The sequence below is a fragment of the Nilaparvata lugens genome, chromosome 11, assembly GCF_014356525.2.
Source record: "Nilaparvata lugens isolate BPH chromosome 11, ASM1435652v1, whole genome shotgun sequence".
Taxonomy (NCBI): Eukaryota; Metazoa; Arthropoda; class Insecta; order Hemiptera; family Delphacidae; genus Nilaparvata; species Nilaparvata lugens.
In genome coordinates this window covers 4,621,871-4,646,387 of record NC_052514.1, presented here as the reverse complement: position 1 = coordinate 4,646,387, position 24,517 = coordinate 4,621,871, and the positions used below count along the sequence as shown (strand labels likewise).

The window sequence follows — 24,517 nt, the reverse complement described above, 5'->3', positions numbered from 1 at the left end:
CCACAGTGGCAGTGGACGGCTGCACGGCTGCCGCCAACGGCAATATGGCCGCGCGGCGTTTCTTTCCGCCCAGTGTGTAAGCTTCAATTCAAGTCTACAGACTACTGCTCGAACGGCGGCGACGGCGAAATTACCGCCGCATCAGAAACCGCCTAATGTGTAACCGGCGTTAGTCTTTAGACAAGATAGCTATAGTATTGACCAATAGAAAAAAAACTTAGTGTATGGAGAATGAGGGACGTCACCTACCTGATTTGATATTGAAACAAAACGTTATATGTGTGTCTACATTACAAAAATAAATACAAACTTTCTGATCAAAGAGTTTGATTCACTTTTAAAAAAGGAAGTTTCGCTGCCGCACTCTGTATTCCAATCACAACTCATGGAAATTAAATTTTCGCCGTGTCAGTAACTTTCACTGTTACTGATTTCAGTAACTTTCACTGTTACTGATTTCAGTAGGTTTCCAGCTCCTGTCTCTCTGCCAGATGATTCAGCTGCTGATTGAGGCGTTGCTGAATGCTGTACCGTCGGCCTTCCAGTGTGCGCAGCAGAGCGCTGATCTCCTTGTCAAAGATTTGTGTGGCCACCGTGCAACGTTGCCGTTTCGCCGGCGGTTCGTCAGGTGGTGCATTGAATGCCTGCAACAACAAAGTGAAACGTACACTTATAGTACATTAAAATGAGTGTCATAATACAGTAATGATGTGCAGAGTGATTATAAAAGGACTTTACAACTTTGAAAGCACATAAATATTTATTGAAATTACTTGAAGAATTGAGAAAGGTGTCATTTTGTTATAAAACACTTCAAGTTTAAGGTGTGGGTGTTATTTTGGTTCGATGTGACAGCCGTTGGTAATGCGACATACATTCTTGTATGTGCCGACGACCTTCCTAGTTACGTCATACTTAAAGTATTTTTTAATAAAATTGTTCCTCATGTTTGATGAATATTCATTTTGGACATTTCGATTATCCTATACTATTAAACGAGCAATTTCTGTTTATATGTTCAGATGTTTAGATGTTTGTATTTCACCGGATCTCGAAAACGGCTCTAACGATTTTCACGAAATTTGGAACATAGTAGCATAGAGAAACAATAGCATAAGTAGATATCCCATGGTATAGGGCGTTTATGACGCAACTTTTACTGTTAACTCAAGCCTAACTCTACTGTTTTGTTGAAGTGAGAGTGTGTGAACGGCACAATATGAGAGACTACCAGAATTACATGAACTATCGGCTTGAGATAACAGTAAAAGTTGCGACATAAACGCCCTTTACCATGGGATATCTACTTATGCTATTGTTTCTCTATGATATTAAGTTTATGATATAAAAATTCCATTGCACTAGGTCTCATCCTTGGGAAAACTCGCTGAACGACATTAAAAGGATAATTCATCCTTGGCTGAAACAGCTGAGACTTTCGTCGTCTGTGGATAGTAAAAAGTGAGCGAGTGATTCAGTGGAAAATCAAAATATCGCATCCCCGAAATTCATAAGCTGACGTTTAGCCAGCTGGAAAATATAAACACGATCATTTCAGAGAATTGTGTTCTGTTTATCAATAAATAAAAATAACAAGCGAAGCTCGGTGCCCCGATATTGCTCAATTTAAATCATGATTTTTTGTGTAAGACAATAATTAATACACTTATTAGAGAACATAAACGACCTACATACCAAGGGATATCTTCTTATGCTATCTTTTCTCTTTGGTATATCCACAAATGATACAGTATCACCACAAATGATACAGTATCACCACAAAATGATACCATATCACCACAAATGATACAGTATCACCACAAATGATACAGTATCACCACAAAATGATACAGTATCACCACAAAATGATACCGCATCACCGCAAATGATATTATATCATCTCAACTTGATACACAACACCAAAATTTGATACAAAACTTCCAAACTGAATGAATTCTACAAACCATGGAATATCTTCTTATGCTATCTTTTCTCTACGGTATTACTATTATGTAAGTTTCTGACTGACCTCCTGAAATTTTCTTTTCTTCATTTGTATTCGCAACTTTTTGTTCTTCTTGCCGGACAAACCCGAACTAGAACTTTGGAGGGCCTTGAACCTGATGCGCGCGTCGCACATGCGAAAAGTCAGGTTCTCGTTCGAATTCGGTATAGATGAGTTGCGCCAGCGTTTTGCGATTTCTCTGTACCTGCAATTATAATTCACTAGGAATTAGCTAATTATCTAGATAATTTATAAATATATGGCGTTAAAGTATTTTGATAGGACGGGTGAAATTAATCACGATTAGAATAATGCATGTATTTGAATGTGTCAGAGCCAGTGCAGTTTTGTGATGGTATGCGCCGGTCGGTATCTCGTGGGACAAAAAATTTAAAAATAAAATATTTTGTAAAATTCTCCTGCATCCAAATAGCTTCTCAAAAACACCCTATTTGAAGCTAAATTTGAGAAGTTTTTCGGGGGGTTCCCCCCCTCTATAGACTATATAATAATGTATTTGGGAAAATATCATAAATTTATCTGAATTATAAATAATTAATGTGTAATGGGGGAATTAAGTAATGTGGTAATTGGGGTTATATTATGTATGGTATTGAGCTGGTAATTTAGGATTGTGAGAATGATCAATTAATTCAAAGTTGACTAATAAAATTAGCTAGACATTATGGTAATGAGCTGGTATTATGGTAACAATTTATAATGGGGGAATCGCTTGGCTTGCGAGAGGTTAAGTTGATCTAACTCTATAACTCATGAGAAAGGAACTATATTTTAAAAGAATGAACAAACCAGATTATATTTTGGATAACTAAGTAATCGATTTAATTAAATTGTAACTCAAAATGAAACTGGAAACTTAAATAAAATAATATAAGGAAAACTTTTTAAACAAATAATAGAATTACAGGATTTGCCTTCAATAAAAAAAAGATGAATAATATATAATAATGAAATTGATAATATTAGCACCTCATTGAACCTGGAAAATGGTGTCTCGGAACAGAGGGGTAGAGCCGGGCCCGATTATCTGCTGTAGATAGTTCCAGGTCCCGTCCTCGTAACCGACTGCCAAGAGACATACATTTTCCAGTCCAATTTTACTTGTCATGAATTTTCACCGTCGTCGACACTTTTAATTTTTAAACAATGGATGCTCTCGGATTAATAATAATAATAATAAGCTACATGTCAAATAATAAGCTACATTACAAATGTATTCAAATATTAGAAAAAAAATTATTTGTTTAAATAAATTATAATTCACAAAACTAGAGCACAATATGTCATTAATAATGCATTCAATTCATATCAACATTATTCAGCAATATTTTTATATACTCGTACTTAGTGCCGGTTGCACAAAGGCGGGTAAAATTTTTAAAATTTTACCCGCCGATAAAATTTGATTTGATTTAAGATGGTATGTGCACACACTAACCATGCACAATTTGAAATTAACTCACCTATCTCGGTCGTTGGTGAAACTCTTCCAGATTTCCCACTTGGGATCGAAGTTATCCTGATTCTCGAGGGGATCATCACTGACAAAATCCAGGTTTCTCTTGTCATAATCCGAAATCTCTTTCACTTCCACTGGTTTTGGTGAATACGAGATGACCGCGACATCATAATTTGATGTTAAATGAAGCACTGGATCTGCACTTGATGTTGTCACCTCATTTGATATAGCACTTGATGTTGTCGCCTCATTTGATGTAGCACTTGATGCTGTCACCTCATTTGATGTTGTAACCTCATTTGATGTAGCACCTGATGCAGTTTCAAGCTTATCCGATGTTGCAATCTCTTTGGATTCAACGGTGTCCTCGATTTTTGCGCTTGTTTCTGGTTGTAACTCAACACCACTTAATGCTGTCTCCAACTCCATTTCTGAGTATGATGGTGTCTCTAACTCCATATCTGTATCTGATTTTGTCCCTGACACTAAGCCTGATGTGGACCCTAACTTGACAACATCTGAATCTGATGTTATCTCTGATGTTGACCCTGACTTAACTGCATCTGAACCTGATGCATTCCCTGACTCTAGACCTGATGTGGACCCTAACTTAACACCATCTGAATAAGATGTTATTCCTGACTCTAGACCTGATGTGAACCCTAACTTGACAGAATTTGAATCTGATGTTATTCCTGACTCTAAACCTGATGTGGACCCTAACTTGACAGAATTTGAACCTGATGTTATCACTAACTCCAAACCTGATGTAAGCCCTAACTTGACATAATTTGAATCTGATGTTATCCCTGACTCTAGACCTGATGTGGACCCTAACTTGACATCATCTGAACCTGATGTTATCACTGACTCCAAACCTGATGTAAACCCTAACTTGACAACATCTGAATCTGATGTTATCCCTGATGTAGACGCTAACTTAACAACATCTGAATCCAATGATTTTTTAGACACTACAGTCCCTAGGTAGACAACATCTGAATCTGATGTTATCCCTGATGTAGATCCTAACTTAACAGCATCTGAATTTGATGATTTTCCTGACACTTCAGTCCCTAGGTAGACAACATCTGAATCTGATGTATCTAACATCAAATAAGATGTTGACCCAGATGCAAGATCTAGGTCTAACTTGACATCATCTAATTTTGATGTGGATCCTGGCAGTATGGTTGATGTTGTCTCTAACTTGACTTGATCTACTTTTGATTTGCATCCTGTCAGTAGGTTTGATGTGTCAAACTTGACTTGATCTACTTTTGTTCCTGAATTGTCATAGTTTGATGTTGTCTGAGACTTGAAATCATCTGACGGCAACGTAGCCTCTGTTACAACAGTTTCATTCATACTAGAACAGGTCAATCTCAACGTATCTCCTTCTTCTTTAGTACTAGCACTATCTGCAACCTTCACCTCGATCACAGTATCATTCTGTTCATTGGCAAAATCCACATCCTCATCGACCATCGACCCATCTTGCATTGCAACATCTTCACCCTCTTCGGTGATGGTTGCAAGTTTCTGTGAATCCATGTTGCTGATTTGTGACACATCTTGAGAATCTTGATCCAGACCTTTTTGGAAATCCAAAAACTGACTGGATAACTCCGCCATAACTTCCTCCAGCTTCAGGCAGTCTTCTTCCCGCTCCGCCACAATTGTCTTATGGTAGGCCTCCATCTTGGAACAATTCTTACTGAAGTTTGATGGAGTTTCCTGTTCGTTCTCGATTTCCGCCAATTTCTGTTCCAATTTCATCAGCGATATATCGAAATCATCATCGTCATCATCATTGCTGTCTTCTTCGATTATTGGTGAATCAGTGTCAGACAAGAGCTGTTTGCTGCGTCTGAAGACAGCCGGTTTCCAGTTTAGTAGGACGGTTTTGGCAGGGGTACAGTAGGATGTGGGTTGCGAAAGGGAATATGGTTTTGATGACATGGGGGTCGAATGGGAGTATGGTTTTGATGACATTGGTGTCGAATGGGAGTATGGTTTTGAGGTGGTGGGTGTAGAATGGGAGTATGGTTTTGAGGACATCGGTGTAGAATGGGAGTATGGTTTTGAGGTGGTGGGTGTAGAATGGGAGTATGGTTTTGATGACATGGGGGTCGAATGGGAGTATGGTTTTGAGGACATCGATGTAGAATGGGAGTATGGTTTTGAGGACATTGATGTCGAATGGGAGTATGGTTTTGAGGTGGCAGGTGTTGAATGAGAGGTAGGTTTCAAAGATGATGCAAAATCTAGAGAGAGTCTTGGTTGCAAACCAACTGTTTCTGTAGTTGGGGAACGTTGGGAACTGAATCTAGAGGCTGGTGAGCTACTAGTCTGAACGGTAAATGGTTTTGAATCATACTCATAACCAATGTCCTCGTTTATGGGAGAATTTTGAGGTTTTTCAAGTACTGAAGACCTCTTACATCCATCCTTCATATCTTTGACAGGAATCGATCGCTCATCTTTTTCTGGGTTACCAATTTCAACTAGGGAAATCAACTGTTTTCCTGAATCTTTGACAGGATTAAACAAATTGAGCTCCCCTCCATCCTTGGTAGGAATTGCCACATTTTCCCTCTCCTTGTTTTTATCCAAGGAAAGCATTTCCACACAGTTTTCTTCTCCTTCTAGCAATAGCTCTGCCTCATTGATCTCTTGGTTCTGGTAGAGTGAGATAATAAGTTCATCCTCATTGTTAACATCATTTAGTAGTAATTCTTCATCTGTATTTTCACCTGACAGAGCATTAACATTGTTTGTATTGTGTGGGAGATTTGTTTCAATTCCATCTCCATTTGAAACACAATGAGAAACATTGGCTGGTTCTTTATCTAGATCGACAAGAGGTTCCTCTTCATAGTACATTTCATTTTCGACATCACAAGAGAATGTAACAAGTATCCCTTCTTCTATCTCTACCTTTTCAGTTTGTGCTACTTCCTTTTTATTCTTATAAACAGAAAATTGTTCTCTATTTACATCCTTATTTGTAAAGTCTTCATCCTCATTTTGTTTCAAACTTTCAACCTCCATAATTTCATCTAAATTGGACTCGTCTAATTTATTATCTTCATAAACAGGGGAATCTGCACTATCACGTGTTCCCTTTTGAGCATCTCTCTCCACTTCATTCTCCTTCATTCTCTTATTATTGTTGAAATTAGTAGCTGTCTCCTTTCTCTTTTCTCCTCTATTTTTTCCCACAATATTCTCCAGGTTTCCACCACTTTCTTTCTCAACTACTTCCATCTTATCTCCCTCTACATCTCTCATCTTCATCACATCTACATTATCATTCTTTGCTTCCATTAAATTGTCCTCCAGTAAATAATTTTCGAGATCAATACTAGCTTCAGTCAAAATATCAATTTCTTTCGAGTTATCAAGGAATTTCTCTTCTTCTTCCAACAAGCCTTCCTTCTCACACTCCAAATCATCACCCATTTCCGATGAAGCGTTTTCGTCAAAAGAAGGACTCAAACTAGAAACATCTGTTCCTAAATTTTGCTTCAAACCCGAATTTTTAGACACATCATTTTCGTTATCAAGATGCAAACTGCTTCCAAGAAAGTTGGAATTCTTGTCTCCCTTAGCCTGACTTTCTTGTGGTTTACAGTTGTCTTCATATCTATCCGAAAAATTTCGATTTTCTTCATCTAACTCAATCGACCTGTCCATTTCCATGTCTAAACTACTTATGATTTAGCAAAAATTGTGACTAATTATTCGACTAGCAGAAATATCCTACTAATATGGACTAAACTACTTATGATTTAGCAAAAATTGTGTCTAATTATTCGACTAGCAGAAATATCCTACTAATATGGACTAAACTACTATGGTCTAAACTACTTATAATTTAGCAAAAATGGTGACTAATCATTCGACTAGCAAAAATACCCTAAACTAATATGGACAATAAGCATAAGGTTCCAACAACAAATGAAGAACTACTTGGATAGAGAATAATAATAGAAGATTAACTACCGAATCATCAAGTAATTCTTAAAATAATTTTCAAAAATGGAAAGATAAAGATAGTAAGATGAGATAGAACGTCAAAAATAAGGAATAATAGAATAATAACTGTATCAAGAATAACTGAACAATTGCTTACATTGGCCAATAATTGAAGATTTGGTCTACCAATAATAAAAATTTAAAGCAAGCAAATACGTTCCCAGTTAAATTTCTGATTAGATCAAAATCATTTCTAATCGAAATCCTAACTAGTTGAAAAATAGCTTGACATTATTGATAATTCAGCCTAAAAACCATCTCGACTAGAAAAAAAATGGAGAATATTCAATTGATTGCAACTTATCATGTCCTGTCAGCGCAATTTGTTTTCCGTTGAGATGTTATTAAACATTTATCAACTGAATGATGATCCTTAACACAAAGTTGGTCTTTTCTATAAATCTTTACAACTCATGTTGGTACGTTCGCGTAAGATGGTCCAAGCATCTTTAGTAGCTCCACAGACCTATCATGTGATGGCGTTTGTGTAATGGAGTATTATAGTTCACTCCCGTGGGTCTGCGCGTTCGCGCCATTTATTCAGACTGAACTTGATTTGAGGTTATGTATTGAAGTTGGCGCCGTTTCTGTTGTGAATGGAATATTCTTGTCTAGTCCTTGTCTGTCAGCTGTCTGTTGTCTGCAGACAGTGCAGAGTGAAAGTAATATTGTGTTTTGTGATGTTGTGATTGTGTCAAAATGTCCAAAAAGATTATTCAAGCAGTGATAAAATTTTGAATTCAACTTTGAAAGGTAAGTCAGTTATAGAATTATAACTTGTACTTGAATTATTATAATTACTTGTACTATTTAGCTTGCTTCTTTTACAATTATTTCCTTATGAGATTTAGTAATGCTTTAAGGTTATTAACATTTTGAAACGAAATCAAGAATAAAACACATCAAAAGTAGAAATTAAAAGTAAACCGCATCACTACTCACAGAGTGTATGTAATTGAGTGATTGGAAATAAATAAATGTAACAAAAAATAAAATCGTAAATGTAATTCCTTCATTTCTATCACTACTTACAAGCTCAACTAATTCTGCACAAGAATCTTATTCTATTAGGATATATACAATAAATATATACCTGGATAGAATTGGTAAGAAGCTCATTGGCAATGAAATTCTCAATTGTATAAATAAATATTTAGATCATAAAAGTCAAGTTAGTCCTAAAATCATTCCTCTTCAGCCATGCAATTTTTCATAAATAACTCTTTTAATAGGTCTAAAGATAGGAATATATATTTATTTATTTATTCAATCAATGAGAATTACTCAACTTACAGAAAAGTACCACAGGCTTATACGCCCAAAACGGTTCCAATTCTAATTTATACAACAGTCCAAATGTAGCTAGGTTATGTGATATGCAAACAATACCAATCCTGGGCCTAGGACTAATGATGAATAAACAGCTAATGAAACTTTTCTAAACACCATATCTTTGAATGTCCAGGGTATATCAAACAAATAAGAATATATTTCCCTCTTATTATGTTATAAAACTATAGCCTAATGCTAGGATAATTACTGTTGCTAAACACTGGTTAACAAACGATGACTGTAGCTGTCTCACACACTGGAGTGTGGTGTATTTGCTTAGCCTAATGATGCGAATGATAAGTTTAAGAAGTTTTTTGATTTGTATATGTCAGCTGTTAATGCTGCTTATCCTCTTAGAGGTTTCAAAGTTAGTAAGCCTAAGCTGGATGATGGATGGTATACTGCTGATTTAATAAAGCTCAAACATAGTTGTGATGAATATTATAGCTTACTGAAATTTTTTAAGACTAATCAGTTTAGAGATAAATATAAAAGCTGTAAGAAAGAGTATAGAATTGCTATTAAGAATGCAAAAATAAATTATTTCAGCAACAAAATAGAGCACTCAAAAAATAAAACTCAAGCTGCATGGAAGGTAGTTAAAATTCTTACAAATGTCAACAATGAAGCTATTGATTCACATGATGATAACAACGCTGATTCATTTAACAACTTTTTCATTGAAAAAGTTGAGGAAATTAGTGAAAATGTGCCAGTTAGTGAACATCTCAGCTCTCACTACATCAATAAGTGCAATAGGCCCAATGTACCATTTTTTTCCAACCTGTTACTGCAGATTATGTGTACCAGAAAATAAGTAGTCTTAGTAATTCAAGTTTTTTTAGATATATATGGTATTAATTCTAAGGTCTTAAAAATATCTGCCCCTTATATAAGTGAAGTTTTGAGTTACCTTTTTAATTATTGTTTAGTATACAAGGGCATTTTTCCAAGTGTATTGAAAAACGTTAAGGTAATACCTGTAGGCTACATAAAAAAGGTGATAAGAAAAACTTCAGGCCAATATTTCAGGCCAATATAATCAGGCCTTATTTCAGGCCAATAACAATTGTACCTGTGATATCCAAAGTATTTGAGGCCATAATGCAAGACCAGATCTCAAATAATTTTGAAAACTTTGGTATTTTTACTAAAAAACAATTTGGTTTCAGGCCATGTAGAAATACTAGCAATGCAGTAACAAGTTTAGTAAATTAATAGTGTTTTTGATGATTTGGAGAAGGGTCTATCTGTTAGTTTTTGGTCATATGACATGTCTAAAGCTTTCGATACTGTTAAGCATAACATACTTTTTGAAAAATTTTCTTATTATGGCTGCAATTCAAAATCAATCTATTTAAAGGACCGCAACCAGTTTGTTTACAAAGATTGTCAATTCTCTAAGGGCAGAAAGGTTCATTATAGGGTCCCTTAAGGCTCCATACTTGGATCAATACTCCCTAATATATATATTAACAACATAATTTGTAATATAGAAGGCACTGATAAAGCAGGATTTCTCTTTGCTGATGATTTTGGTCTCAAAGTTAGTTGTAAATCCGAAGCAGGTGTACAAAATTGTCTAGTTGATAGCTCTCTACTCCTTAATGATTGTTGTGCTAGTAATTATTATGTTCACCTATAATAGAAATTCAAACAATGAAGTAGGGACTGAACCTTTAAAATTTCTAGGTATTGTTCTTGATCCCAAACTTAATTGGCAACCACATATGCAGAATTAATTAGTGAAAAAATAGCAAAGGTACTGTACTTGCTGAGAAGGTTAAAGTTAACTGTAGATATTAATATATTATTAAATGTGTATTTCTCTCAAATACAAAGTTTACTGTCCTATGGTATACTATTATGGGGCTCTAGTACTCATGTCTCAAAAATATTTATACTCCAAAAGAAAGCAATTAGATTGATTTGTAATGTTGATATGAGGACCCACTGTAAACCTTTTTTCACAAAATTGGGAATATTAACTGTCTATTCTTTGTATGTATTATTTAGTGTTAGTTAAGTAATCTGGATTTTTTTAAATTAAATAGTGACTGTCATGGATATGAAACCAGAAATAGGAATAATATCACAGTTCAATAGTTCAGGTTCACAACTTCACAAAAAAATCTTCTGTACACATCTGTTAAACTGTACAATTCATTACCACTAGAAATTAAGGCACTGCCTCTTACATTCTTCAAAAGGAAATTGAAAACTGTACTGAAAGCTGAAAGTTATATAACATCCAAGAATTTCATGTAATTGACTGGACCAAATATTCGTAGGCTAATATTATTTGTATATATTAATTGTATTATGTAATATCTAGTACCTATTTTTGACATTTATCAATGCATTGTTAACAATGTCTATGATAATATAGATTCTTATTCTTATTCTTTCAAGAATGTGAACAAAAAAAGGCTTGCTCATTTTTGAAAGTGGATTTCATATTTATTTTTTGTTTGTATTCTAGTTTCCTACATCTTTGTGAGTAATGAGAGAATTGAACAAATACTTTCTGCATTAATTAAATTTATTACCTATAATAAATTAACTTATTACACATGGATGAGTGGATGAATAACCCCTATAATAATTTGAAATTAAAAATGGTTTTTGAATTTCAGTATTTTTTTTATTTCTACAATTTATTCTTGTTTATTATTTCATTTATTTTATAATAATTCCTGTTATATTCAATATAAACAATTTTCATAGATAGAGAATAGCTACAGTATCTTATATTCACTTTCTAGAAAATCACATGAAAATACATGTGAAACAATTGTGGAAAATGCACATTGTAGTGGGTTCTAGCACATACAATATTATTAGATTACAAACTCTACCTCTTCTTTGGTTTTAACCTTCTTATTGTGAACAACTTTTTTTGAAAATTGCAGCTTTGAATGCTTTATTGAAAAACGATGATACGTATCAAGAAAGTATTTCAGCTGTTGTTTTTTCCAAAGACTAAATTAAAATAATGTGTCATTTAGTGTGATGATCTCTTTCTTCGAGAAAGATTAGTTTAATTGAAATAGATGGAAACAATATTAATCAAACTTAAAAAGCTATGAATTATACATTGAAACAAATCCTGAAACAAGAAATCTATGTTAATTAAATTACATTTTCTTTTGTGCAACTTGCCGTTTGTGTTGGAACTTGGAATTATGACATCCCTATTGTCTGTACAGGTAGATCGGAATTTTCTCTTTTATTATATTCGGAACCTACAAGTAATGTATGGTAGCCATTGAGCTTATTAATTTTTTTTGTCCAAAAAGATGTGGGGTCCCAAATTTGAGAATAATTTTCAATATCATGTATCATATCAATTCGAGTGATAGCTCATTTTACTCTAGAACATGGTATGCCATAGTGGAGTAGGTCAATTTCCACACAGAAAAAACTAAACAAGTAGAATAGAGGACACATTATAAAATTTTTTTGTAACTAACTAGGTTTTGTATGTAATTTATTGTAATTTATCTAATATATGTTGTGTAATTGATCTTGTAGTTTTTTTTGGGAAATAAACATTCATTAAATTATTTGTTCATTTTACTCAGCTCTTCAATGTGGGTTCAATGCATATCGGTTACCTGATTGAACCTTACCTAACCCTAACGCATGCCTTCGCCACGACCAACCTCACCAGACATGTGTATTTTAATGAAATGATTATAAACTCAACTTTTTGGAATGGGATTTCTCCAAAAATACTTCAACAGTGTAATAAATAAGTCAACAGTGCAATTCATTAAAATATACATAGCCTATCTGGTGAGGTTAGAGGTACTAGTGAGGTTTTGTCAGGCAACCGAAATATGCATTGAAACCGCCTTGAAGAGCTGAGTAAAATGAGCTATCACTCAATATGAAAGGACAAATATTAAGAATTCTCCAATTTGGAGAAAAAGAAGAACAAGATGACAAAGAAGGAGAAGCAGAAGAAAAAGAAAAGTTGGGAAAAAAGTAGGTGTTATCCAATGTACCTACAAGGTACTGGTATACAAAATACAAGGTATACAGAATACAAGGTACTGGCCACGAAAAGATGCGCGTTGACAAATCCAAACCAGCTGGTCGGTGTGACGTCATTGGTGCTCTAAAAGTATATTCTTCCTATCTTTTCAATGTTAAATTGAGCAACTTTGTAAGTCTTTTTCTCAAAAAGTACATAACTTTCCAGTACCATCGACATCCCCTACGATTAATACAAGAATTTATCTTCAATTTTTTTAGAAATTCAATACTTTTGGACGGCTGGATCTTTCAGAATGATCGATTTTTAAGAGCAATATTTATCTTCAATTTTTTTTAGAAATTCATCACCTTTGAACTCCTAGATCTTCCAGAATTCTCGATAATGTAAGGGCACACCGGTTTGGAGATAGAGAACTCTCATTAATTTGTTACTACGAGAAGGGATACTCGTAGAATGAATGAATAGATTTTATTTGTCAACATTTGAAAAGATGAATGGCTTCAAAGGTTTTCTACTGGAGGTTTTCTATTCAAAGTTTTAATACCCCAACAATTATAAAGTTGAAAAAAGGTACTGAATGTAGCCTATTTCTCCTAGTAATACTTTGAGTGATAATATAGACTTATACTTCTTCAATCACTGTTTTTTATCAGCATAATAATTAGGCTTGGCTTGAATACTTTATAGTTATTTCGAGCTTTCTCGTTATTTATTACGTTGTACACATTCGAGCTGTTTCCTTTGTTCATTGTGATATTCTCCTGCAAACTCAACCAATATCTATCCTTTCAAAATTGATTCTAATACCAATCTCAATGCAGAAGACATATAAAGGAAAAGCTAATATTAATTAGATAAAAGTAAAATCAAGAGCGGTTGCAGAGAATAACGTTGTTAGTGCAGGGTATTCCATCAGTGATTTGAAAGGAGAATGTGGATGATCAACGGATGAAGATGATAAGCGCACCACTTTCCTCCCTTATGATATTATATTATGATATTTGATGATTTCGTTTGTTATTACCAATCAATTGGATTGATCAACAATTAAATTCCAATTTAATTTTCGATAAAGAACTTTATTGGTTTCAAAATTATTTACACTCAGTGACCAAGGCACAATCTAGTAACATAATTTTTATCACATATACATCACTCACACTCTATGTGGTAGAAAGCCCCAATATATGGAACAAAAGGAAGTATGGGGTGATAGTATAACACTCACATTCATGAATGCATTATAAACTGAATAATTTGCTATTTGAAAGAATATCTTAAAATATGCTCAACTATATTATCTTTCCGGTATAGGAAAATAATGTGGAGATTGAAAATAATTGGAATTTACCACGCACATTATCCTGTTTTAAGTTTATGAGAGTTCAATTTCTAGAATTGAAATGCCCTCCGAGTTGATTGAAGAGATTGTCATCCTTTCTATTCTTTCAAACAGGAATTCAACCGATCACTTGCCTTATAGAATTATCAAGTTTATTAGAAGGAATATATTGTAGGATACTTATAGTATGAATTCATATTCATACGCATACTTTTCAATGTATGATTCATTTTCATTAAATTCATTATTATTGAATCATGAAGAGTTGATTTTCCCTTTCACAAATAAATAAAGAATGAGAGTTCTACAATAAGTACCAATTGAGAATTTCTCTTACAAATAATTAAATTAGAAATATGTGTTTCAGAATACGAGATCAAGTATTCAATACAATTATTGAGAATTCCTCACGCGCAATCCATGCTTTAATATAATATTCGCCCTTATATTTTTTGTTATAGTTTTCAATTAGAAAGATTCAACCAGAAAACTATTTCCTCATCAAGTATGTGAAAGCCATAATTTTCCTGAAAAAAGAGTTCCTTCTAAGGGATTAGGCAAGAAGTTCTATTGATTCTACATATGATATACAGTACACAGACAAGATAAAGGATTGTGAAAGAAATAATAGTACAATCAATGTTTCATGTTTTTAATACCTTATTCAATGATCGATATATCGAATTCATTAGCATTGAGTAATTGAATTACAAAAGAGCCAGGAAAAGCATGTTAATTTTCAATAAGAGAGCAACAGGTATTCGATGTAGGCTCTTACAAAATCAATCATTCTGAAAGATCCAGTCGTCCAAAAGTATTGAATTTCTAAAAAAAATTAAAGATAAATATTGTATGAGTCGTAGGAGATGTCGATGGGACTTGAAAGTTATTTACTTTTTGAGAAAAAGACTTACAAAGCTGCTAAATTTAACATTGGAAATATAGGAAGAATAGATATTTAGAGTACCAATGATGTCACACTGATCATCCGACTCTGATCATTAAAAGATCGAGATGCACGTGGCCAGTACCTTGTATTCCAAGTAACTTGGTGTTATCTACAGCTTCCACTTTTATAGAGAGATAAAATGAATGCCTATCGTTTGAACTTGCCGGTTCAAGTTCAACTACCCAATAGCGTTGTTACACGGGAAAAGTTATCCAATTCAGTTCCTTGGCGGGCGACAGCTGAACGAAGCGCGACTTTTGAAAATTTCTGCCTAGCGTCACAACTCTCATAATAATTATGTTTTTCGGCTTAGGAAGGTGAAGGAGTCATGGGAAAATTCTACAAAAAGTCGTGAACGTTTTTTTCATATATTTGAGATTATTCTAAATTTTTAAATCAATCTGTCCAAATTTAACAAAGTTATAAGCATTTTCAAATGTGATGCTGGTTAAGAATAAAAATAGAGTAATATCCATATTCCCTACCAGACATTCAGCTGAACTTTGAGTTCTCATTTTATTCTATGGAAAAATGAATGCATTTTTAGCATTTCTGAGCTTGGAATCATATTTTTCAAATGTTTCTTCATATCTTTATTCAATCAGGTACAATTATATAATATACAGTGATGCAGTAATTAAGATTTCTATTACATAAATACATACATTACATATATAAATTAATAAATATATACATTATATAAATTACATACTTGAGTATGTTCTTACCATTGAACAGACCAACACGAATTGTAGAGATTTAAACAAAAGACCCACCTTGTGTTAAGGAATGAACCTACACTTCTATGGATGAATACTTCGTATACAAATCAATTAATATCAGATAATTTGATAATATTCTAGAGATTGGAGTTAGACTCACTAATATTCTATAAGGAATAATTGTCATACTTGGAAGATGTTGGAGTACATTGCTCATTATAATGTAAATGTAGTAACAGTTTGTTTTAATGATTCCAGTAGTCCTTCATTATTGTACTTTCTTGTGTATGTCACTGCAATAAACTGAATTTATTGATACACGAAATAATTCTAAAATCAATATAACAATAGGCAGTGTTCGGTAAAGATGGTATTGTGATTAAAATTCATTCAAAGACCTGGCATGCTGCCCAAAAGTCTTCATTCAGTTTTAACAATCGAAAACTTGATATTATTCCAGCAAATAAGTTTGAATTTCACGGCCATTCCCCAATTTTATTCAGATGTTCATACCTTAAGATTAGTGTGGTTAATTTCTGATGAGAAAGTCAAAAACATTTTTTTTAATTTCCAATGATTGATAGATACCCAAAAGTCAAATTCTTTTATATTAACAGCCCATTTTTTATATTCTCAAGAGAAGGAATGTTTAAAACCTTTATGGTCGCTCACACCATTAGCATCCACCGACCTTGCCACCCACTGTTGCTTGCAGCTCCTGAACACATGCCTTGTATCCCCAAAAATTCCCTAATGTAATGCTTTTTGTCTGTCATCTTGAACTTGAAAAATTTCATTTCGTGAAAACTGTACTTGTTCTATAGTTGTTATTGTCTCTCTAAGGGCCATTTGCACAGTGACAGTTTAAACGAAAATTCCATCTTAAACTCGATTAAATCCATATCAAGTCTCGTTTGTTATAATGTGTTACATTTTGAGTTTAAGCCACCAGCTGATTAAATTCAGTTTAAGCTTTGACTGTGCAAATGGCTCTTAATTCGGTAGTTCCCTTTCAACTAATACAGCTCATTGGGGTTTTCAGGGTAATCTTCTAGATTTCTACATTTATTGAGCATGCTTGACTTATTATGCAACCTCAAATAAATAAATAAATCAACTTTATTAATCTACTTTAAATGCATAAAAAAACTGTGCTTGTACAATTTTTTTCCTTTACATATTCTGACAACATGAAAATCTTAGTTTATTGACAATGCTCTACAAAATGTTTTGAGTTATGTGCAATACAAGTTCACGGAGCCGGTCGCTGGTTGATTCAAACAAATCTCGAATCATTATTACAAAGACGAAGTATGGCAACGTTTGATGGACCTTCATGAGGAGTGAAATTTATTTACTATATGAGAATTGGCAACACAGCTCAGCGGACCAAACATAGGAGCACATTTCACCCAGCAATTATAATATTGAAGGACCTTCTTGAGGAATAAAATTTGCATGCAACTCTAATGTTGGCGCCAATCACTCAAGACCCAACATAGGAGTAGATTTTATATAGCAGAATTATATAAGCACTTTGGAGGTTAGAAAGGACCATCATGAGGTGAATAACTTTACAAGGATCTAGATTAATTATGGATGAATATATCATAAATTGAGTGGAATATAACCATTCAGCAAGTCAAGTTCTTCAGGTATAACATAATAGTTTCATTTTGTGACTATCTGATCAAATTTAAAATGGGGGGTCCCGGGGAACTACATAAGAGTTGAAATTTTACTGGACCCACAACATGCACAAAAACGTAATATATATATATATAATATATATATATATATATATATATATATATTTATATTTTAATATTATTTAGCAAATTTTTAATATTATAATGTTTATTTGGACTGTAAATTTTTGTGATTTTTATAAAAGTGTTTTCATAACCTCATTTGGACTTTTTTTATCAAAATTAGGGAGAGGAACAGTTTTGGGTTTATCCTGTTGATTCTCTCCAAATCATTAATTTGATGTTGTGATTGAGGAATGTAATAAATGTAATAAATATCAGCTGTTTTCCATGCATGAAATCAATCCGGTAAACAGCTGTTTGCAGAACAAATAAACAATGATTCTCATTACAGCATACTCTACTGTAATGAAACCATATGTTTTCTTCACAGTCGAGTATGTTTCCTAGTTCCGAAATAGGAACAGCAAAACTGCAACAAAAAACCACCTTCAGCACTCCAGGTGGAAGTTTTGTCAAATTCCACAAAATTCCTAATTTGGAATATGTAAACTAGGTTATGTTTATGGAATGCATGTAGTAACGTCAGCACAGCAGGTAATGTTTTCAATTTCTCAATTATTCTTCTTTAGATTATTATGACAAAAAATAGTGTACGTTACTTGGACGTGAATGTCTTTTGCAGTGCTCGAATGAAATGAAACGCCTCGACTACAAACATCATTCTCGCCTGCAAAAGGCCCCTTCCCGTCCTTGTGGCGTAAGATACTATTAATGATTTTCAATCAATCTCTGACAGTTTGAAGTGAATATCTCTATAGCCCTTTACATTAATCATCTCTATTTAGTTCATTAATATTTTAGGTCAAAAATATATTATTTGTTCATAAGAATGGTGTATTTTCAATAACTGTTCTTAGCAGTCTCTTTCCTTGTAAAATGAAACTTTATTTTAATTTCACAACCTCTCATAATTCTTTATAAAAGAATAATAAAAATATGTTTAAAGATACCCATAAGATATCCAACCGAAGTATTGTATAGAGAATTTGGCGTTTTTAGTGTTGATACCCTATTTGAAATAAATCTTTTGAAGTTTGTGTATTTAAGACGTTCAGAGTTTCCAGTTATGGATGAACATGTATATTCCACTCGTCGAAATCTTGCTAATAAATTAAAAGAACCCTTCACAAGAAGTAGAGTGGCCTCCTTACATGCTTTTGCTAAGGGACGACGACTTTTCAATAAACTGCAATCAGATATATCAGATGCACCCAGTTACAATTTGTTTAAGAATAGACTTAATCGCTTCTATGAAGAAAAACGTTTAATAGAGGTGTAATATTATTTACATTTTTTTGCTGTCTTCATTCAAATGTAATTTATTGTTAAAGATTCATAATCCCATCTTGTGAAAAGCACACTGATTATTGTATAAAATTTACTTTATTGTTTGATACCTCAAAATTGTTATTGTATTATAATTAAGTTGACTCAACTAGAGAGCGAGACATCCCTCAACACAGGTTTAGCCTAAAGAGGGATGCGCTGTGGTTTTTTTCTGTTACATGCTTAATATTATTATCTATGTTCAATTATTATGCTTAAGGTATGTATTTGTATTACCAATTGTAATGTTCAACCATTATGTTTAATGTATGTATTTGTATTACCAATTATTGTAAAAATGCAGTGAAATAAACGAAACGAATTATTATTTCCTTTTATATTATTATTTCCCATACTTTGAAGAGTTCTTAGTGATCCAAAGGCTACAGTAAACTTCTAAAAGTGAAATATGGAAGTTTTTTAATTAGGTTGGCGTTTGGCTACGCTGATAAGGCTATCGCTCAACAATTACGCCTATTCTCGTTGTGGCCTATTCGCCTATTCTCAACCCAGCTACGTGTGGTTATAAATACGTCCTTCGGAAGATGTAGCCGTTCTATCTTCCAATGTTAAAAGCTACGCTACGCTGGTGTGAACGGGACAGATTGCATAGCGTGGATTAACATTGGGAAGATAGGACGTATTCGTAGCTACATGTAGCTGGGTGTGAGACGACCTTGAGGCAAAATAAAAAAACATAGAGTCCCTTCTTCTGTGCTTAAAGGTAGCCACTTGAAATGCCAAAGAGATCCGAATATCTAAGACTAAGCAAGGCTACTTAAAAAGGTCTAGATAATATAATTTATATGATTTTAAAAATTGCTTCCGGGTGGTTTGGAATACACCTGAAATGCTGTAGTTTTTTTGTAGATATCCCACTAGTTTCATCATCCGTTTGATGGCCATCGCACAAGCTTGTAGCTCATGTAATCATCACTCTAAGCAAAAAATGGTAGGCTAACTTGGCTTAATACTCGAAGAAATAAAATTTCAAAATTGAGTGACAATCATACCGCTACAAATCAACATTTATTATAGAGATGAATTTTCTGCATATTATGTCAATATGTCCAAATTACTTGTAATTACTACAATTATTTTTGTAGGTGCAATAGAATAAATATATAAACAAATAAATAACGGTACCGGTAAAAATAATAAAATACTGAGATATTAAAAAATTTACCTTCAAGATCCAATAAAACTTTGTGATGAAGAGAGAACCATTGAAGATGAATTTGTTCAATACAGTAACACTTGTTAATCGTTGTAAAATACTCCCAGGGAACAATCGTGTTTTCTTCAGGCAATCAAAAATTTTCTGTGAAAAAATAAAAATACAATCATGTAGCCTATAAACTAATGAAAAATACAGGAGCAATATAAAAGTCTGTACAGTTACTCAGACCAACGGTACCGTACTCAAATCAAATTGTAGCAACTAAAATCAAATTTTGTAAGATGATACACGAATATTCAGCTAATTATACGTTTAAAATAAGATATTATATTATTTGTTGTGTCAATAGCCAAGACACGACATGAGTGCATGGACATTCTTATAGGTTACAGATAAAATTTATAATCTAATACTATCAACTTTGAGAGAAGTTAATAAATTGGTAGTTACAATTAAGAGAGCAATAATAAAACTATAAAGTGCAAAATAAATAGACAAAAATAATAAATTGTTTTTAATTCTTTCAGGTTACAATAAAAATACTGTAAGTATAAAACTACCTTCTTGAGTGGTTGATAAAAGTTATCATTACCTGATTGGAGAGATAACACTGATTACAACTCCTTTATTATGTCAAAAAACATTGCCAGTGTAAGATGATAAAGCTCTATCAATAAAAATTAAAGTTAAAGACTAAAGATGCAAAATATCATTTGCAAAAGACTGTGTCAGCAAACAGAATGAACATTTTGCAAAAGTTTCCAACTTTTCCATTTCCATGCTGCTCATGCTCATTGCTCAAATAAAAACCGAGCGAAATTCAAATTCGAAATGTTGAAGTTTTTTCAAGAAGAAGACATGGTGGCACAGTAACAAGCTAAATATTTTTTTAACGTAGCCGACAAGCAAGTGACATTTCTATTTCTATAGTGAGTTCCACGTTTTAATGGCAGTGGATAAAGATAGAAGAATAGCGATGCCGATTCTCTGCATTAATTAATTATATTCCTACACTAACAGAAACATAATTGGCATCATTGAGGACCTAGAAAAGGATAGTACCACCGGCTTTATCGAATGATGGACAAGGATAGCAAGACCAAAGTTGATCAAATACTGTCATTATAACGTGGACCTCACTATATAATAAAATATGATATGCATAAGCAGGTTTTGAAGGCATCTACGGAGCATCTTCAATCTGCCACTTCATGGTTCCTGGCTAATGCATTCAAGCTGAGTGAGGGAAAAACCCAAAGGATCATCTGCAGCTTGTTACGAGAACTGTGTGACCTTCAGATTCCATTGAAGCTGCTGGGCTGTGTCTTGGACAGAAAACTCAGCTGAAACAGTCATATACAGCATGTAATTAGCCGAGTCTCCCGCATATGCTTTCTGTTGCTCAAGATAAGGGGCCTGGTGACTGAGAAGTACCTTATAATGATGTATCACATGCTCTTCTATTTCCACATCACCTATGGATTGCTCCTGTGGGGTCATTCGGCAGGGACTGCTGATGTCCTGAGGCTGCAAGACTCACACGATCACACAGTAATTTTCCTGTCAGTGTGCTAAAAATATTCAACAGGATGCCAGTGAGTCTCCGTGTGCGGGAGGTGAAGATATTTGAGAGTGTGCTTCTGGCAAAGCTTGTGAACTGCCGCTTCACTCCCTGAATGAGGAGGCAATACAGAGTTTTTGAAATTCAATTTAACTGCCACCCATCTCGATAATAATAATAATAATGAGTTTCTTTTCATGGCGTGGTCATAGGTATGGCCACAAGTGAACAAGTTAAGAACATAAAAAACTGTCATATTAAGACAGGTCAAGAACAAAAAAACACATCAAAACACAAAAAGCAGCAGCAAGACTAATGCAAGAAGTATCTACTTACAGTATGAGGATCACAATCATAGAACTCCTTCAGAGAATAAAAGGGGTTCTCCTGATGGAAAGCCCTCAGTCTCCTCTTCAAGACCGTCTCTGGCAGAGTCCTGGCTCCCGACCAATTACTGTTACCCCCTTACTCGGAAAAATCTTAGAGGTTGCCATGAAGGATCAGCTAATGGACCATCTTGAGAGGAATAGTTTGCTGTCTGATAGACAACATGGCTTTAGAAAGTCCAAATCCACACAAACCACCCTGCTGGCCCTGATCAATGAAGTCATTGATGCATTCGAGAGTGGAGATTCTGTGGCAGTGAGGCTGTGTCACGTGCTTTTGACTGTGTGTCTCATGAGCTTCTCCTTGGAAAGTTGAGTCAGTATGGTATAACGGACATTGTTGCTGACACTTTCAAGTCCTATCTTTCTGACAGAAGGCAGATAGTGAATGTTCGGGGTGCATCATCTGGCGAACTGCATGTACGGCATGGGGTACCGCAGGGCTCTGTCCTGGGGCCAGTCCTGTTCATCCTGCATATGAACGATTTGAGAGTCGGCGGAAGTGAGCTGCTGTTTGCGGATGACACAACCCTTGTTGGGAGAGGATCCTCGCCTGCAGCTGCCACCCTTGAGTTGGAGGAGTCCTTTGCTGGTGCAGAACGCTGGTTTCAGGAGAACAAGCTGTTGCTCAACGTCGGCAAGACACAGAATATCATGTGCACTCTGAGAAACCACTTCAATCATTCATTGAATGAACCAGTAAAGCTTCTGGGATTTAACATCGATCCAAAATTAACATGGAGTGCTCATGTGGATGCTGTATGCAGAAGATTGTCTTGTGTGATCTACCTGTTGAGAAGACTGAGGTGCTTGCTGACTGAGGAACATTTGATTATGGCCTATTATTCACTGTTCCATAGTCACATTATCTATGGAATACTGCTATGGGGACACTCTTCACACTGTGAGAGTATTCTTATGCTGCAGAAGAAGGCAGTTCGGATATTGTCATCCAGTGGTCATCTGGAGCACTGTAGGCCACTCTTTGCCAGACTCGAGATTCTCACAGTTTTTAGCCAGTTCATCTTTTCTTCCCTGGTTGGTATTAGGAATACCAATCTGACAGTGAATTTGAGAAGGTTGCAGAGTGCCTACTCACTTCGAAATGCTCTCGAAGTCAATGTTCCTCAATGTAGGCTAAGTAAGGCTCAGAACTGTTATCCCAATATCGCTATTTAAATGTTTAATATGCTACCTCCATCTGTGCGTCATTTGAGTGACAGTGAGTTTAAGAGGAGACTCAAGTCCTGGCTGCGTGCCAGACCATACTACTCCTTGAGTGAATTTTTTCAGGAGTCTACAGTTGACATTTAGTGGCCATCACCGTGTTTAGCCATCTATGCCATTATGTTTTTTTTGTTTTTTTTTTGACATGACAGTGTTGTCAAAAACTTCTGTGTGATATTGTATTTTTGATGTGATGACCAACCCAGCTCATCTGGCTGGTTAATGGCTGAAACTGGCAGCTTGTTCAATATTCTAGCTGGCTGGTAGATGAGGCTGCTCTGGGTCCGGATTTTGGAGGCGTCTGCAGAGCATCTTCGATCTGCCACTTCATGGTTCCTGGCTAATCGATTCCAGCTGAATGAGGACAAGACCCAAAGACGAGAACTGCGTGACCCTCAAAATCCAGTAAAGCTGCTGGGTTTTGTCTTGGATTGCAAACTCAGCTGGAACAGTCATTTACAGCAGGTAACCAGCCGACTCTCCCGCATTTGCTTCCTGCTGCTCAGGAAGAGGGGACTGGTGATGGAGAGGTCTCTCTTAGTGATATATCACGCTCTCTTCTATGGCCACATCACTTATGGATTGCTCCTGTGGGGTCATTCGACAGGGGCTGCTGATGTCCTAAGGCTGCAAAAGAGAGCTTTGAGAATTATAACAGGCAACGACCACCTTGCCCACTGTAAGCCCATCTTTTCTCGCCTTGGTGTACTGACCACCAACTTGACCAACGATTTGGTGTCAATATTTTCAGCCATTCCATCCTCCTGTGCTTGATGTATGTCAACATACTTTGGCTGCCTGTAGTGACATTCACTACTACAACATTAGGCACCGTGACCTGATGGATGTCCCCAGGAGACTTCTCTACCATTCACAGGCCATACTCATAGAGTTTCTGAACAGAAATTCTTCAACAAGATGCCTCCTGGTGTAAAGCAGTTGGATGAGGCTTTGCAATAAGGCATATTATAATGTGAATGAATTTATGAGTGATGATTTGAATTTTTATTAAAAGTGATCACTGTTTTATCTGCCATCTGAATAGTTATGTAATTATGTGTATTGAAACTGAATTCTATAATGCCATCGATCCCACAGGTGTGGGTAATGGATGAAGCAGAAGGTATTAAAGGTACCCATATATTATCCAGGAATTTAAATTTGATAAAAAAGCTAGACCCCAACTGTTTC

The 24,517-nt window shown here is 34.8% G+C and overlaps 1 protein-coding gene across 1 annotated transcript; it reads right to left on the bottom strand.

Moving 5' to 3' along the window:
• Positions 1–458: 458 nt before the first annotated feature.
• On the bottom strand, positions 459–7,891 carry LOC111063297 (cell wall protein DAN4). Its single transcript, XM_039437452.1, has 3 exons — positions 3,490–7,891; positions 2,030–2,210; positions 459–644 (listed from the first exon to the last, which is right to left on the bottom strand). The coding sequence occupies exons 1-3, from the start codon at positions 7,188–7,190 to the stop codon at positions 459–461; spliced, it is 4,068 nt and encodes a 1,355-aa protein (XP_039293386.1). The 5' UTR covers positions 7,191–7,891.
• Between the last annotated feature and the right edge of the window lie 16,626 nt (positions 7,892–24,517).